At 52.1% G+C, this 12,502-nt stretch overlaps 8 protein-coding genes across 8 annotated transcripts; 4 read left to right on the forward strand and 4 right to left on the reverse strand.

The window, feature by feature from the left end:
* Positions 1 to 11: 11 nt before the first annotated feature.
* CKM354_001059800 (uncharacterized protein) lies at positions 12 to 938 on the forward strand (the record flags this gene model as incomplete). The annotated part of the gene is made up of 2 exons (XM_044806061.1): positions 12 to 667; positions 743 to 938. 2 exons carry the CDS (start codon positions 12 to 14, stop codon positions 936 to 938), a joined length of 852 nt encoding a protein of 283 aa, XP_044661996.1.
* Positions 939 to 1,092: 154 nt separating this feature from the next.
* CKM354_001059900 (uncharacterized protein) lies at positions 1,093 to 2,297 on the reverse strand (the record flags this gene model as incomplete). The annotated part of the gene is made up of 2 exons (XM_044806062.1): positions 1,093 to 1,179; positions 1,245 to 2,297. 2 exons carry the CDS (start codon positions 2,295 to 2,297, stop codon positions 1,093 to 1,095), a joined length of 1,140 nt encoding a protein of 379 aa, XP_044661997.1.
* An 811-nt stretch (positions 2,298 to 3,108) lies between these two features.
* On the reverse strand, positions 3,109 to 4,265 carry CKM354_001060000 (uncharacterized protein; the record flags this gene model as incomplete). Its single annotated transcript, XM_044806063.1, has 2 exons — positions 3,109 to 3,894; positions 3,993 to 4,265. The coding sequence occupies 2 exons, from the start codon at positions 4,263 to 4,265 to the stop codon at positions 3,109 to 3,111; spliced, it is 1,059 nt and encodes a 352-aa protein (XP_044661998.1).
* Positions 4,266 to 4,829: 564 nt separating this feature from the next.
* On the reverse strand, positions 4,830 to 6,441 carry CKM354_001060100 (uncharacterized protein; the record flags this gene model as incomplete). Its single annotated transcript, XM_044806064.1, has 2 exons — positions 4,830 to 6,299; positions 6,352 to 6,441. 2 exons carry the CDS (start codon positions 6,439 to 6,441, stop codon positions 4,830 to 4,832), a joined length of 1,560 nt encoding a protein of 519 aa, XP_044661999.1.
* A 276-nt stretch (positions 6,442 to 6,717) lies between these two features.
* Positions 6,718 to 7,973, forward strand: CKM354_001060200 (uncharacterized protein; the record flags this gene model as incomplete). Its single annotated transcript, XM_044806065.1, has 2 exons — positions 6,718 to 7,864; positions 7,915 to 7,973. The coding sequence occupies 2 exons, from the start codon at positions 6,718 to 6,720 to the stop codon at positions 7,971 to 7,973; spliced, it is 1,206 nt and encodes a 401-aa protein (XP_044662000.1).
* Positions 7,974 to 8,377: 404 nt separating this feature from the next.
* CKM354_001060300 (uncharacterized protein) lies at positions 8,378 to 8,753 on the reverse strand (the record flags this gene model as incomplete). The annotated part of the gene is made up of 3 exons (XM_044806066.1): positions 8,378 to 8,446; positions 8,503 to 8,537; positions 8,594 to 8,753. The coding sequence occupies 3 exons, from the start codon at positions 8,751 to 8,753 to the stop codon at positions 8,378 to 8,380; spliced, it is 264 nt and encodes an 87-aa protein (XP_044662001.1).
* A 402-nt stretch (positions 8,754 to 9,155) lies between these two features.
* CKM354_001060400 (uncharacterized protein) lies at positions 9,156 to 10,427 on the forward strand (the record flags this gene model as incomplete). Its single annotated transcript, XM_044806067.1, has 2 exons — positions 9,156 to 9,233; positions 9,351 to 10,427. The coding sequence occupies 2 exons, from the start codon at positions 9,156 to 9,158 to the stop codon at positions 10,425 to 10,427; spliced, it is 1,155 nt and encodes a 384-aa protein (XP_044662002.1).
* Positions 10,428 to 11,255: 828 nt separating this feature from the next.
* Positions 11,256 to 12,449, forward strand: CKM354_001060500 (uncharacterized protein; the record flags this gene model as incomplete). Its single annotated transcript, XM_044806068.1, has 1 exon — positions 11,256 to 12,449. The coding sequence occupies one exon, from the start codon at positions 11,256 to 11,258 to the stop codon at positions 12,447 to 12,449; it is 1,194 nt and encodes a 397-aa protein (XP_044662003.1).
* Positions 12,450 to 12,502: the final 53 nt, after the last annotated feature.

The following is a 12,502-nucleotide window of genomic DNA, read 5'->3' on the forward strand; positions in this document are numbered from 1 at the left end:
TCCCTGCCAACATGAAATACTCCACATCATGGTGCCTAGGACTCTCGACCCTACTGTCAACATCCGCCTCCGCGCAATGGGCCTCCACAACAACCTACACCTTCTCAGGCAACACACTTCCCACAGGCCTCATCGCCTCCTCCGACCTCATCAGAGACACCGCAGACACCTCCTCAACAGCAACCTACAACCACCAATTCAACACCTCCAACGTTCAAATCTCAGATAACTTCCTCCACCTCATCGTCCCAGGCAACCAAACCACCTCTCCAATCCAATGCGCCGAAGTCTCAACCCAAATCTCCAACATCTTATACGCCAGCGTCCGCACTTCCGCGATCTTGACCAATGAATCTGGTATCTGTAATGGAATGTTCTTCTACCATTCCGATAGTCAAGAAATTGATATCGAATGGATTAGTGATCCGGATTCGGCGTCGAATAATGGAACGAGGGTGATGCAATATACGAATCAAGGACAGCATGGTACCGAGGATGCGGTCGAGATTAATGGTCTCGCGCCAGACGATGCTACGACAGAAGTTCATGAGTATCGAGTTGACTGGGTGGAGGGGAAGAGTAGGTTTTTTGTTGATGGCGAGTTTCAGCAGGAGATTGAGATGAATGTGCCTACTACTGAGGGACAGTGGGTTTGGAATGCTTGGACGTGAGTTTCTTCTCTGTTAAACTTCGTTGATTTTATGATTCGGTCTGTGTGGTGGACTGACATGTGCTTTTGCAGGAATGGTGATCCTTCGTTTACTGTTGGTCCACCGGAGAATGATGCTGTATTCAAGATACAGAAGATCGTGATGATTTATAATACTACTGATGATGCTGGTCAGCAGGAGGGCTCACGCTCTGGGAGTGGACAAGCACGGCCTGTACTATTTGGTCTTGTTGTGGCAGTGATCAGCCTGGCTTTAATGTTGTGTTAGTTCAGAGTCACAGAGCTGGCTGATGACACACGTGCTATGTTATGAATTGAAATTGCTGTACAACGAGAGTCGAGAAAGTTGTGCCTGGAACTGGAGTTGCTGCCATTTTGGGTCTTCGAGACTAATTTGGGAAGGCTGCAAATCTACTGCAAATCTAGGACCACAGCGAAGGCTGGCTTGCGTACATGAAAGGTCCAACACCCTTGTAGTCGTTCACAGCAAGAGGAACACCAATGTAGTACTGTAATTATTGGTCAGTCACATGCAACAGATCGATAGCAAGCACGAAAAAGGATAAAAACTCACCTCGTATGTTCCATTGCCGCTCAAACTTCCCACAGCAACAGTACCCTCCCACCTGAGAGTACCGTTCTGGTTCTCGACAACGAATCTGTCAGTAAGAAGCTCGTAGCCCTTGACTGCGCCCGGGTAGTATTCGTCCTTGGAGATATATCCATCCTCGATGCCCTTGAGCAGACCGTATGTGAACATGGCACTGGCAGAGCTCTCGATGTAGTTGCCCGCAGCTCCTGGGTATGGGTCGTTCATGATCAACCACCAGCCGTTAGACTCCACGTCCTGGTGGGCCTTAATCGCGGCGGCCAGAGTCGTGAAGTATTCTGTCAATCTCGCCTTGCCTGGGTGCGAAGCCGGGAGAAGAGGAATGACCTCCAGAAGAGCGATGAAGTACCATCCAACTGCACGCGACCATACGTGTGGTGCGGCTCCCGTGATAGGATCTGCCCAGACTTTGCTCTTGCTCTCATCGTAGCCGTGCACCAGGAGACCAGTGGTGTGGTTGCGAGTGTACTTCTCAATGAGATCGAATTGGTTCACGATATCATCCCACGCAGTCTGGTTCTCGCAGTCGAATTTGGCAGTCCATCTAGCATAGAAGGAGTCTGCCATGAAGATACCATCAAGCCACATCTGGTGCTCGTAGATGGGGTAGCGGTGGTTGAATCCACCTTCGTCATTTCGTGGGTGGCGATCAAGTTGACGACGGACGATCTCAGCAGCGCTCTTATACTTCTCCTCGCCGGTGCGGTCGTACCACCAAAGGTAGTTGTTCGCCATGCGGTAGTCGTCGAGTGAGTAATAGGTATAGTTCCAGTCGTAGATGGTGCCATTGTCCAGGACCACGGCGCCATCGATTTGAGAGCGGTACCAGTCGACCAAGGTTTCGTTACCAGTCAAGTCGATGGCGAATTCATAGCCGGTGTAGAGGACGGAAGTTGTGTAGTGGTAGTCTTTCTTCACACCCTCCTTGATGTGTGTGTCGGCAGTCCATTTGAGGTAATCTTCTGGAGTCAACTGTGCTGCAACGGCAGCTGGCGCAAGCAGCGAGAGGAGCTTCATCTTGGATCTGCCGAATTAGGTATCTAGCGACAGCTGCTGTGAAGTCAATTCAAGCAGGAGATTAATTGCGCCATGTGGCAACGACGCTTTATACACGACCTTCACATGCTCGGCTTGAGATGGTTACACCATCCGTCTCGCCACGCCCACGTTGTAGCCATTTGGCAGAACCGGAGGCTGGCCCACGTTCGACGACAAATTTCCGCGAATTGTAGTATCGAATATATTGCTGCCAAGGCTTGTCGCTCTACACATCGTCTTTTGTCGAAGGCCATTCCTGTTCTGCAATTGGCGTCGCTTGACTTAGCTCGACCTAGATGCATATGCATATACATTGTGGAGTAGCTGCACTTCGGTGCAATATCGCGCGATCCTTCAGGGTCGCAGAGCGGGCATGCAGGTACGTGGACTATGTTCTTGAAGCAGTAGTATCTTCATGCGAGCAATTTACCAGGGTGTGGAAGGAGTGTCACAAAAGACGCAAGACGCAGGTCGGATGAACCATTCGGGATGATCAAACGTGGCCGCCTCATGGCGGCCGGAGTCGATGGAACGGAGCGTGTTTATGCATTTTGTGCGTGTTGTGATGAACGCGTGAAGAGTTCGCCTGCAGGAACGGAAGTGGAGACCCAAGTGGTGCCCCCAAAACTCTTGGCATGTCTTGCTTGTACGGTCTGGAAGACGACGCCGGGCCATCTTCCAGGAACGCACAGCGCAAGAGTGCTGAGTGATTGAAAATACGATTAGACCAAACGTTACAATTTACTCTCCTCAGAGTTTTAGAATTGGCGAGGCTATCTAGAACGTCAGATCAGTCCTCCACTCCCAACTCTCTCTGCAACCTCCTCCAACTTTCCATACCCCTTCCAGCAAACTTAACTGGTATCTCCCTCTCCTCATCCGCCAGATCTCGGTGAAAGACTTCACTACTAACCCAACCCTCATATCCCAGATCCTTCACCAACCCCTCCATGATCCTCTTCACAGGCAAATATCCTTCCTTCTCAAACGCAAAACATCTCGCATTCCGACTCCACGTCATCCTCGCAGGCTGATCTTCCTTGAACCAAGGATGCCCCTCCACTAGAGGCTTCTCCAGCCTCTCTCCATCGACAAATTGAACGTAGAAAATCTTTTTCTCGTCCACAGTCCCCTTCAATTGTCTGATCGACGACTCGAAGTCCTGCTCCCCATTCGATATCAGCCCGTCAGGAGAAGTAGGGTCTGCATAGACTTTGCCGGAGAGGTTGAACGTATCGATGCAGATTCCCAAGTTCTCTCTATCAGCCTCAAGCACATATGAGTAGGCTTGATCCCAGGTGTTGACAAGTGTGCCCCAGGCGAGAGCTTCGAAGGCGATTTGCACAGCAGGATCGGCGGCAGCTGCCAGATCGGCTGCCTCCTGGAGAGCAGGGACGATTCTCGACTCGTCCAGTTCGTCCGCCTGAAGTGTATTCGAAGGAATTAAGATTGTCTGTGTGCCCAGTGTCCGACACAGTCGGAGCCAGAGCTTAAAATCCGATATTCGCTTTTGATATTCCGAAGCTGACTTCAGTCCTTCGAAATCTCGAAATGGTTGAATAGCGACAATTTTGAGCTATGCAAGGTATCACAATCAGCCTCGTTTTCTTTGAGGGAATTCAGAGCGCCACTCTCAAAGATCAAATACAATGACGCAAGGAGAAGTTCACTTACCCCAAACCCCTCACACCACCCTCTGACATCCGCCGCCGCCTTCAGCAGATCTGACTCCCCGGCCTCACCATCTTCCCCGCCGCCAACTCTCTCTGTCGCCCCATGATCCTCCAATCGTTCCTGCGCATAGACATTCGCTAGAACATTCAAATCATCGAAGAAGATCTCCACGCCTTGAAATCCAGCCTCGGAAGCAGCTTTTAACTTGGGAAAGAGCGCGTGTGTACCTGGAAGACCGAGAGACTGCGAGGATATCGCTGATCGAAGTGGCATCTTGAACGACGATGACGACTGGAAGGAGCGAAGATTGATGTATTTGCAAGGTCGGAGGAAGTGCTGGTAGCTACAGCTGGAAGTCCGTTGCAAGGTGAGAACGCTTAGCTGGAAGGATGAGAGAATTGAAGTTCGAGATGGAAGGGTTGCTGCGTTTCGAAGTGAATACATTCGCGATGACGACGACGACTTGTTTTCGTGCTTGACGGAGGTCTGATCGCAGATTGCAGATTCAAGCTGAATCATTAGTCAGCAGATCCATCAAACGGCGTGAGTTTTTGACTATTTCATCGCAGCGTGAGTTGTAGGATTACATGCAGTCATTTTACACTACTTACACAACTGTGAAGACTGAGGCGCCCTGCGCATGGAAGATCGATCCCATGGAGCTGCGTCTCCTAGCTCTCTGCTGGGTGTGCGTCGCATTGCATCGATGCTGTCTCTTTCCAACGCATCTCTGCCGACCTGTGGCGTGCGCTGATAAGCATTTCCCAGACTGCGTCTTCCCATCACTCTCGTCGCTGCCGAAAAGGCAGAAGATTTGGCGGCGCTCAGTCAAAAGTCCTACAAAAGTCCTGACTTCGCCAAATCTTCGTAGACTCGCTTCGGCATAATGTTTCCTTGCGGGTCTTCCATCTCGACGATTCCGTCTCCGTCATCACCACCCTTCTTTTCCAAGTCTCGGGCGCGATCGCGCTCCAGCTTCTCCCACAACTTCTCGGCTTCTTCGATCTTGGTGATCTCTCTGAATAGGCCCGTGTTCTTGGTGATGCCCAGACACTGCAGACCGTAGATATGCCGCGCTTCAGAAAAGTGCTTGTCAAACGCTCGTCGCCCCATGTAGACGTAGTTGCCGCAGATCTCGCAGGGAAATTCGACCCCAAGGCCGTGCAGCTTATACAGCCAGAACGGAATCGGCTTGCCGTCCCATGCGAGAGGAAGCTTGAGAGGGTTGTAGACTTTCTCCTCGCCCTCATCTTCTTCCTCTTCTTGATTGACTGGCCTGCCGATCGCCTCGTTGTCCTCTTCGTATAATGCTGCGAGTTCTTGCTGGCGCTCCTTGTCCGTCATGCCGGCTTTGCGTTCAACGTTGACGCGAGTATCTTCTCTTTGAGTCTGCATATTCTTGGCCAGGCTACGCACGCGATGCTCACGTTCAGCCACGGCGCGTTCTTTCAAACGCGCCATGTTGATTCCTGCTGTGCCGTTTCCATTCGTCATTTCTGTGTCCGTTGTCCCGTTCTCCGCCTTTTGTTGTCGTGCCTCGGCAGCTTTAATGTGCTTCTTGCCAGTCAAGTGTGCTTTGTAGACATTATCGTTCTTGAATTCCTTTTGACAGTCTGCGCACCAGACACCCTCTCCTGTGCCTTCTGTTGTCGGCCCATTCGAGGAGGTGCCATTCGCGCTTGCCTTGATCGACTCCCAGCCTGGCACCGTATCCTCTGACCACTCTTGCTCGAATTCGTCATCAAAGCTCTTGAACAGTTTGTCTAAATCTTCCAGCGGCTTGATCTTTCTCAAGAAGCCCTCCAGATACTCTGCTAGTGAACCGACGTACGCAAAGTATTGCTCCGTCATCTTGTCCTGCCGGGTAATGATGCACTTGGGAGGCGTGAAGATGTCGAAAGTGTCGAGATATTGTAGGTACGTCAACTTGCGCACACCCTTGACGCCAGGCAAGTTCAGGTATTGCTCATGGGCTAATGTAAGATCAAAGAAGCGACCGAAGCCCTCTTCACCCGTGAACATGGTCTCGATATCGCCAGCAAAACCCCCCGGTGGTCCTCCATCTTGCGCTCGTTTATATGCGCGCTCCAGATTCTCGACGGGCTCGTTGGGGTAGCGTTTGTGAAAGTCCTTGGTCTTGGCCAGTTCGTCGTAGAACGTGGCATATGTGTCGCCGGTGCTCAGTTGCTGCTGTTCGTGTGTTCGCGATTCGTGTTCGTTGTATAGCTGGACGGCGCGTTGTGACTGCGTTTGAATGCGCTGAAGGAAGTTTGCGATTTCATGGTCGCGAACGAGGCGACTGCGGATCTGTGAGTTGTGAGCTCTGCCGCACAGGTGAGGACTGTGGATAAATACCTACGTGCTTGGGATCGTCGAGGATGCGGTCTGCAATGGCTTGCTCCAGGCGTTCCACGTCCTCGTGGATAGCGCGAATGTCCTCGTAAATCATCGTGCCGTCTGCCACCCACTGCTGCGCGGTTGCCTGAGATTCTCGCAATCACCACTCGGAAGGGTGGAGCGAAAGCAGAACGAAGGGTCAGGCCGCCGAAGATGAAGTGTCGTGCCAAAGATGTGGAGTGGCAGACTGAAGAAGTTCGTGCAGTTCGTGGCTTGTGAAAGACAAGCTCGAGCCAATTTTCTGCAGCCACGCTTCTGGACTCGAGCTTCATTTCATCACCTCTTCTACCACCACCACCACGTCGACATCACCGCTCACACAGTCACCATGGCCGACGAAGGAGGAATCGACCGCAAGGCGGAGGAGCGCATGGAGTTTTCCACGTCCAAGGAGGTGTCCGTTGCGCCGACCTTCGAGGCGATGCACCTCAAGGACAATCTGCTGCGCGGCATCTACGCCTACGGCTTCGAATCGCCCTCCGCCGTGCAGTCGCGCGCCATTGTGCAAGTCTGCAAAGGCCGCGACACCATCGCTCAGGCGCAGTCGGGAACAGGAAAGACGGCGACGTTCAGCATTTCCATCCTGCAGGTCATCAACACCGCCGTGCGCGAGACCCAAGCCCTAGTCCTTTCGCCTACGCGCGAACTCGCAACACAGTCGCAGTCCGTTATCCTAGCTCTGGGCGACTACATGAATGTGCAGTGTCACGCCTGCATCGGAGGCACGAACGTCGGAGAGGACATTCGCAAATTGGACTATGGGCAGCACGTTGTGTCAGGCACACCAGGCAGAGTTGCTGACATGATCCGTCGACGCAACTTGCGCACACGTCACATCAAAATGCTGGTTCTGGACGAGGCCGATGAGCTCCTAAATCGCGGCTTCCGAGAACAAATCTACGACGTGTACCGCTACTTGCCGCCAGCAACCCAGGTTGTCGTTGTCTCGGCCACGCTCCCATACGATGTCCTCGACATGACGACTAAGTTCATGACCGATCCCGTTCGCATTCTGGTCAAGCGCGACGAGTTGACTCTGGAAGGGCTCAAGCAGTATTTTATTGCTGTCGAGAAAGAGGAGTGGAAATTCGATACCCTGTGCGATCTCTACGACACTCTGACCATCACGCAAGCCGTCATCTTCTGTAACACGAGGAGAAAGGTCGATTGGCTGACCGACAAGATGCGTGATGCCAACTTTACGGTGTCCAGCATGCACGGCGAAATGCCGCAGAAGGAACGCGACGCTATCATGGGCGAATTTCGACAGGGCAACAGCAGAGTGTTGATCAGCACCGATGTCTGGGCTCGCGGCATTGACGTGCAGCAAGTCAGCTTGGTCATCAACTACGACCTGCCATCAAACCGTGAAAACTACATCCACCGCATCGGTCGATCCGGTCGTTTCGGACGCAAGGGCGTGGCCATCAACTTCGTTACGAGCGACGATGTCCGCATCCTGCGTGATATTGAGTGTAAGCAACCGCAAGCATTGCCTATTCGAGTCCCGACTGACCAAGCATAGTGTACTACTCGACCCAGATCGACGAGATGCCAATGAACGTGGCAGACTTGCTCTCTTGAGCGATGTGACCTTACCAGGACGGCATAGAGTTGACTATACTCTACGTCTGTCATCATGAGGCGTTTTCGGTGTATTTCACAGGCAACCGGCCACTAGGGATGGAAATGGGCAAATGTAACAATATCGTAAGTCGTGCGCTCATATCGGTCAGTCCAACGGACCACCGCTAACATGACAAAGCCCTTGTGCGTTCCCGAGCCTTTTCATCTCGCCCATTCAACATCGATCATCGAGGCTTTTTGACGTACTCCACAAATGCTGTCCAGGAGCTCAGGTGCGTACATGTTTTCCGCCTCTTACAGCTGACTTCAGCCACCCATGCTGTTCCGTCTGGAATGTGCTGTTGTACCTGCTGTTGCACTCCACGCCGCTTCCCCGTCTTCCGACCTAGACCTAGATCCAGTCACTTCATGCGGTCCTGATCCAGTCCGAGTTTATTCTCGACCGTACTCTCTCTGCGCTCTTCGTTCATCTACGTGGAGCAATTCGTCAGATGTGTTCAACAACACTCTGGCATTATCTACTCACATTGGCGGAATCACTCGTCGCAGCAGCGTCCTCTTCTGCGAACCGTCAGACCAATCGATCTGGATCCCGAACAATACACGGGGCGTCTTACTTTTGAGCTCCGCAGCTTGTTTCGGGCCTTCGTCCTGGAGGATCTGTTGTGCTTGCTCGGCTTGGTCTGGCTTTGCGTCGGTCCTTATTAAAGCTTCCGCTGTTTCTCTGGCACGCGCTTCATGATATGCCCGCAGAACCTCAGGATCGACTTCGACCATACTTCTGTTCGGCTGGTCTGTACAATTTCTTCTGCTGTCTTTTACTTCTGGTTGCTGTAAGTCTTATATACCCCCAAGTTCTTCAGATCTCTTTGCTTTGTTGTTCTGCTCGTATACGCAAGTGCAACGAGGATTTATGAAACCCATCCTCTTGCGGTCCTTGAGTTACGTCAGACTTCGTTTCTGCGCACTACCCCTGCCTCAATCCTCGACTGTATCCACATGACGATTTCGGCAGACAACATCTTGCCACTGGCTCACTCGCCTCACTGTCTCCATTTCTAACCCGCCGAGGCCGCCGACTTTCCGCCTCTTATGAGGTCGGTACCGGCTCCGCACAAGGGCCAGAAGCAAGGCAAAGCCCTATTCGGCGAATCGGCGGCACGATATGCATCTTGACGCATGCACGACATATGTGCAATTTACACTGTAAACAAAGATCCTTGCCATTGGCGAACCGAAAACTTCTCCTCTGGGCATGTAAGTAAACACGAGTGTGCGCATCACTCCACAGTCAGACGTTCGCGCATAGGTCTTTCGAGTCTGAGGGGATATTATCGATATTTATTAAGCATGGGCGTCCTGATCCGTATACAGAAGAAGTTCGAAAACAAATGGCTGCACAAGCACGGCGACCACGGCAAACCTGTATATTACGCGGACCCCGAAGAAGACACTGATAACAGCACAAGGTCAAGGTCTGGTACTGGTAGCTCCTCCCGACCTGGTTCTCGACTCGCCAGTCTATCATTTCTAAGCTCACGTCGAAATTCCTCTCAACGACAACCGATTGATCCTCCCTCGCGGTCTTCTTCCTTCTTTTGCAGGGGCTCTTCCCAGCAACCACAGGCCAGGAGATCATTTGCTGTCCAGCAGAGCAACCATCGCCGCCATGGCTCGGGTCTCTCTGCCAGCGACCGACGCCGGTCTGGAAGCGGGGTCGGAAGCAGACCAACTCCTTACAACTCCTCACCAGATGCGTTCAACACGGCGTTCCGGGTTCCTGCGTTTCCTGATAGTGGCTACGTTAGTCGTGACGATGATCCTGATATGGGGTTTCTACCTGAGGACCACCAGACACTTCAGTCTCCTTCACAAATGGGTAATTCAATGACCCTGGCGAAGTTGCATGAACAGGGAGTGCAGCAGCGTCAGCATCAAAAACAGCAGCAGAGACCCATGAGTGATGCGCCTCCCGTATTAGGACAGTCGAGTACCGTCGCGAGAGGTATGGCGCCTGAGAGGACTTCAAGCCAAGAATTGCGAGGTCGAGCATCAAGTTTCACACTCGGGAGCAACAGCAGTAGTGCCCATCCTAGCCCCAAACCTGCTGTTGAACCTGTCGTGAGTCCGGGCGCCCTCGCGGAGCAATATGAAGCGCCCAGTGCACTAAGCCATGAGCACGCGACAGATCAGATGGAGGACTCGAGAGTGGCGGGATTGAGAGGGTTCGAAGGGGATCGGGATGGATATTTCTCCCACCTAGGAGAAGAATCTCCTCGTCCGAAACAGCCCAAACGAGCACAGACTGCAGCGCCTTCATCTTCTGCGAGAGCGAGTACTGCTGAGGGCTCTGCTTCTTCGGGACATAGGTCTTGCACGAGGCTGACAGCCGAGGAGGCAAGGAGGGCGAGGAAGCCTTTCACGACGACGAGGGCGTTGACGGGATATTGAATGAGATGAGCCGAGAGGGCACGGTGACGACTTATGGGAAATGCAAAAACTTCACGACCGATCGCAATTCAGGACTATGAGACGACAATTGCCATTCTAGCTACAGTCTACAGAGATATGCGGCATCTCTGCTGGGTCAAACGACGTACAGAGAAAGTTCAAAGATCAGTTCGCGCCGAGAAGGGAGTCGGTGAGCGACAGGTATGAGGAATCGAGCCTCTGTTTGCGTCGACGAGAAGTCGTTGACGCAAACCCCAGCCCCAGCAGAAGTTCCAGCAATGCGGCGCCCAAGACGTTTTGATTATTCTTGGATGCATCAACGACCCACGTTACGCCATGGAGCGTGTGGAGTGCTGAACGACGTAAACTTATCAATTTCTCCGAAGTTTTCCGAGATATCTTTTCCAGACTTTGACACCTGCTTCTTCCACATCACTTGTTCCCGGCAGAATCCACATTTCTCGTCAACGTCTCTCGGTCTATTACGATACGTTAGGAAAATGCTTAAAGATCCTTCAATGTCGCTTTCATGGAGAATTCCTGCAGGAAAGTCGGAGGTTGAGCTTTTTTGAGATATGAGGACATCGGCTAGAGGGTTGAGTTCTGCGAATGATAAGAAGGGCTTGGTAAGGGACATGTGAGGCTTTACGGCTTTCTTATCTTCTCGGTACTGCTTTCCTTCTGTCCGTTGTATTCAGCTACGCAACTGCCACTTCAACTCTATCACTCAGCGTAACCTCAAGTCAAGAGAGGAACTGCGCGACTCACTACTACTTTCTCGACTTCTCAACGGAACTCAATCAAGAGCCAACACGACAGCCAGCAACCATGTCTCCCCCCGAATCTCAAGCAAAACCCACCCTCTTCACCCCTCTCTCCCTCGGGCCCAACGTCACTCTCTCGCATCGCATCGTAATGGCACCCTTGACCCGTTTCCGATGTACTTCGTCCCACGTCCCCCTCACATCTATGGTCTCCGAATACTACTCTCAACGCTGCTCAACCCCAGGAGGCCTCATCATCGCCGAATCAAACATAATCTCCCCCGAACATGGCGGTGTAAAACACATGCCAGGACTCTGGAACGAAGAACAAATCTCAGCTTGGAAGCCAATCGTCGATGAAGTCCACGCCAAAGGCTGTTATATCTTCGCGCAGTTGATCGCTCTGGGAAGAGTCGCGGATCCGGAAGTTTTGAGGAACGAGGGTGGTTGGGACGTGAAGAGTTCTAGTCAGGTCCCGTTCCCGGATGCCGTCGAAGAGGAAGGGAGTGGAGGTGTGGTACCGAAGGAAATGTCAAAAGAGGAGATTCAAGATGCAGTGCAGAAATTCGCGGAAGCGGCGAAGAATGCTGTGTTTGGAGCTGGATTTGATGGGATTGAATTACATGGTGCGAATGGGTACCTGATTGATCAATTCACGCAGGATGTATCGAATCAAAGAACAGATGAGTACGGTGGGAGTGTGGAGAATCGTTCGAGATTTGGGATTGAAGTCGCGAAGGCTTGTGTGGAAGCTGTTGGGAAGGAAAGAGTGGGATTCAGGATCTCGCCATATAGTACATTTCAAGGAATGAAGATGGCGGATCCGGTGGAGCAGTTTGGGGATCTTGTGACGAGGTTGAAAAGTTTGCAGTTGGCGTATTTGCATGTTGTTGAGAGTCGGGTTGTGAATAACGTGGATTGTGAGAAGCAGGAGGGAATTGAGCCGTTTTTGGAAATTTGGGGCAAGACCAGTCCGGTATTGGTTGCTGGAGGTCTTACGCCGGAGTTAGCGAAGAAGGCGGTGGAGCAAGAGTATACAAAGCAGGGGTGTGAGATCGCGGTGGTGTTTGGGAGACATTTTATCTCGAATCCGGATTTGGTGTACAGGATTAAGGAGGGGCTGGATTTGAACAAGTATGATCGGAGTACATTCTACACGCCGGAGATCAGGGAGGGATATTTGGACTACCCGTTTAGTCAAGAATACTCACAGCAGTGCAATGCAAGCGGGGAAGCGAGTGTTTCGGGGAGTCCATAGACGGGAGGAGTTGTGTTGCCAAGATATGCTTTTGGTGTGATATTTCTGCTCGT

Source organism: Cercospora kikuchii, assembly GCF_019650295.1.
Source record: "Cercospora kikuchii DNA, contig_00007, whole genome shotgun sequence".
NCBI classification, from domain to species: domain Eukaryota; kingdom Fungi; phylum Ascomycota; class Dothideomycetes; order Mycosphaerellales; family Mycosphaerellaceae; genus Cercospora; species Cercospora kikuchii.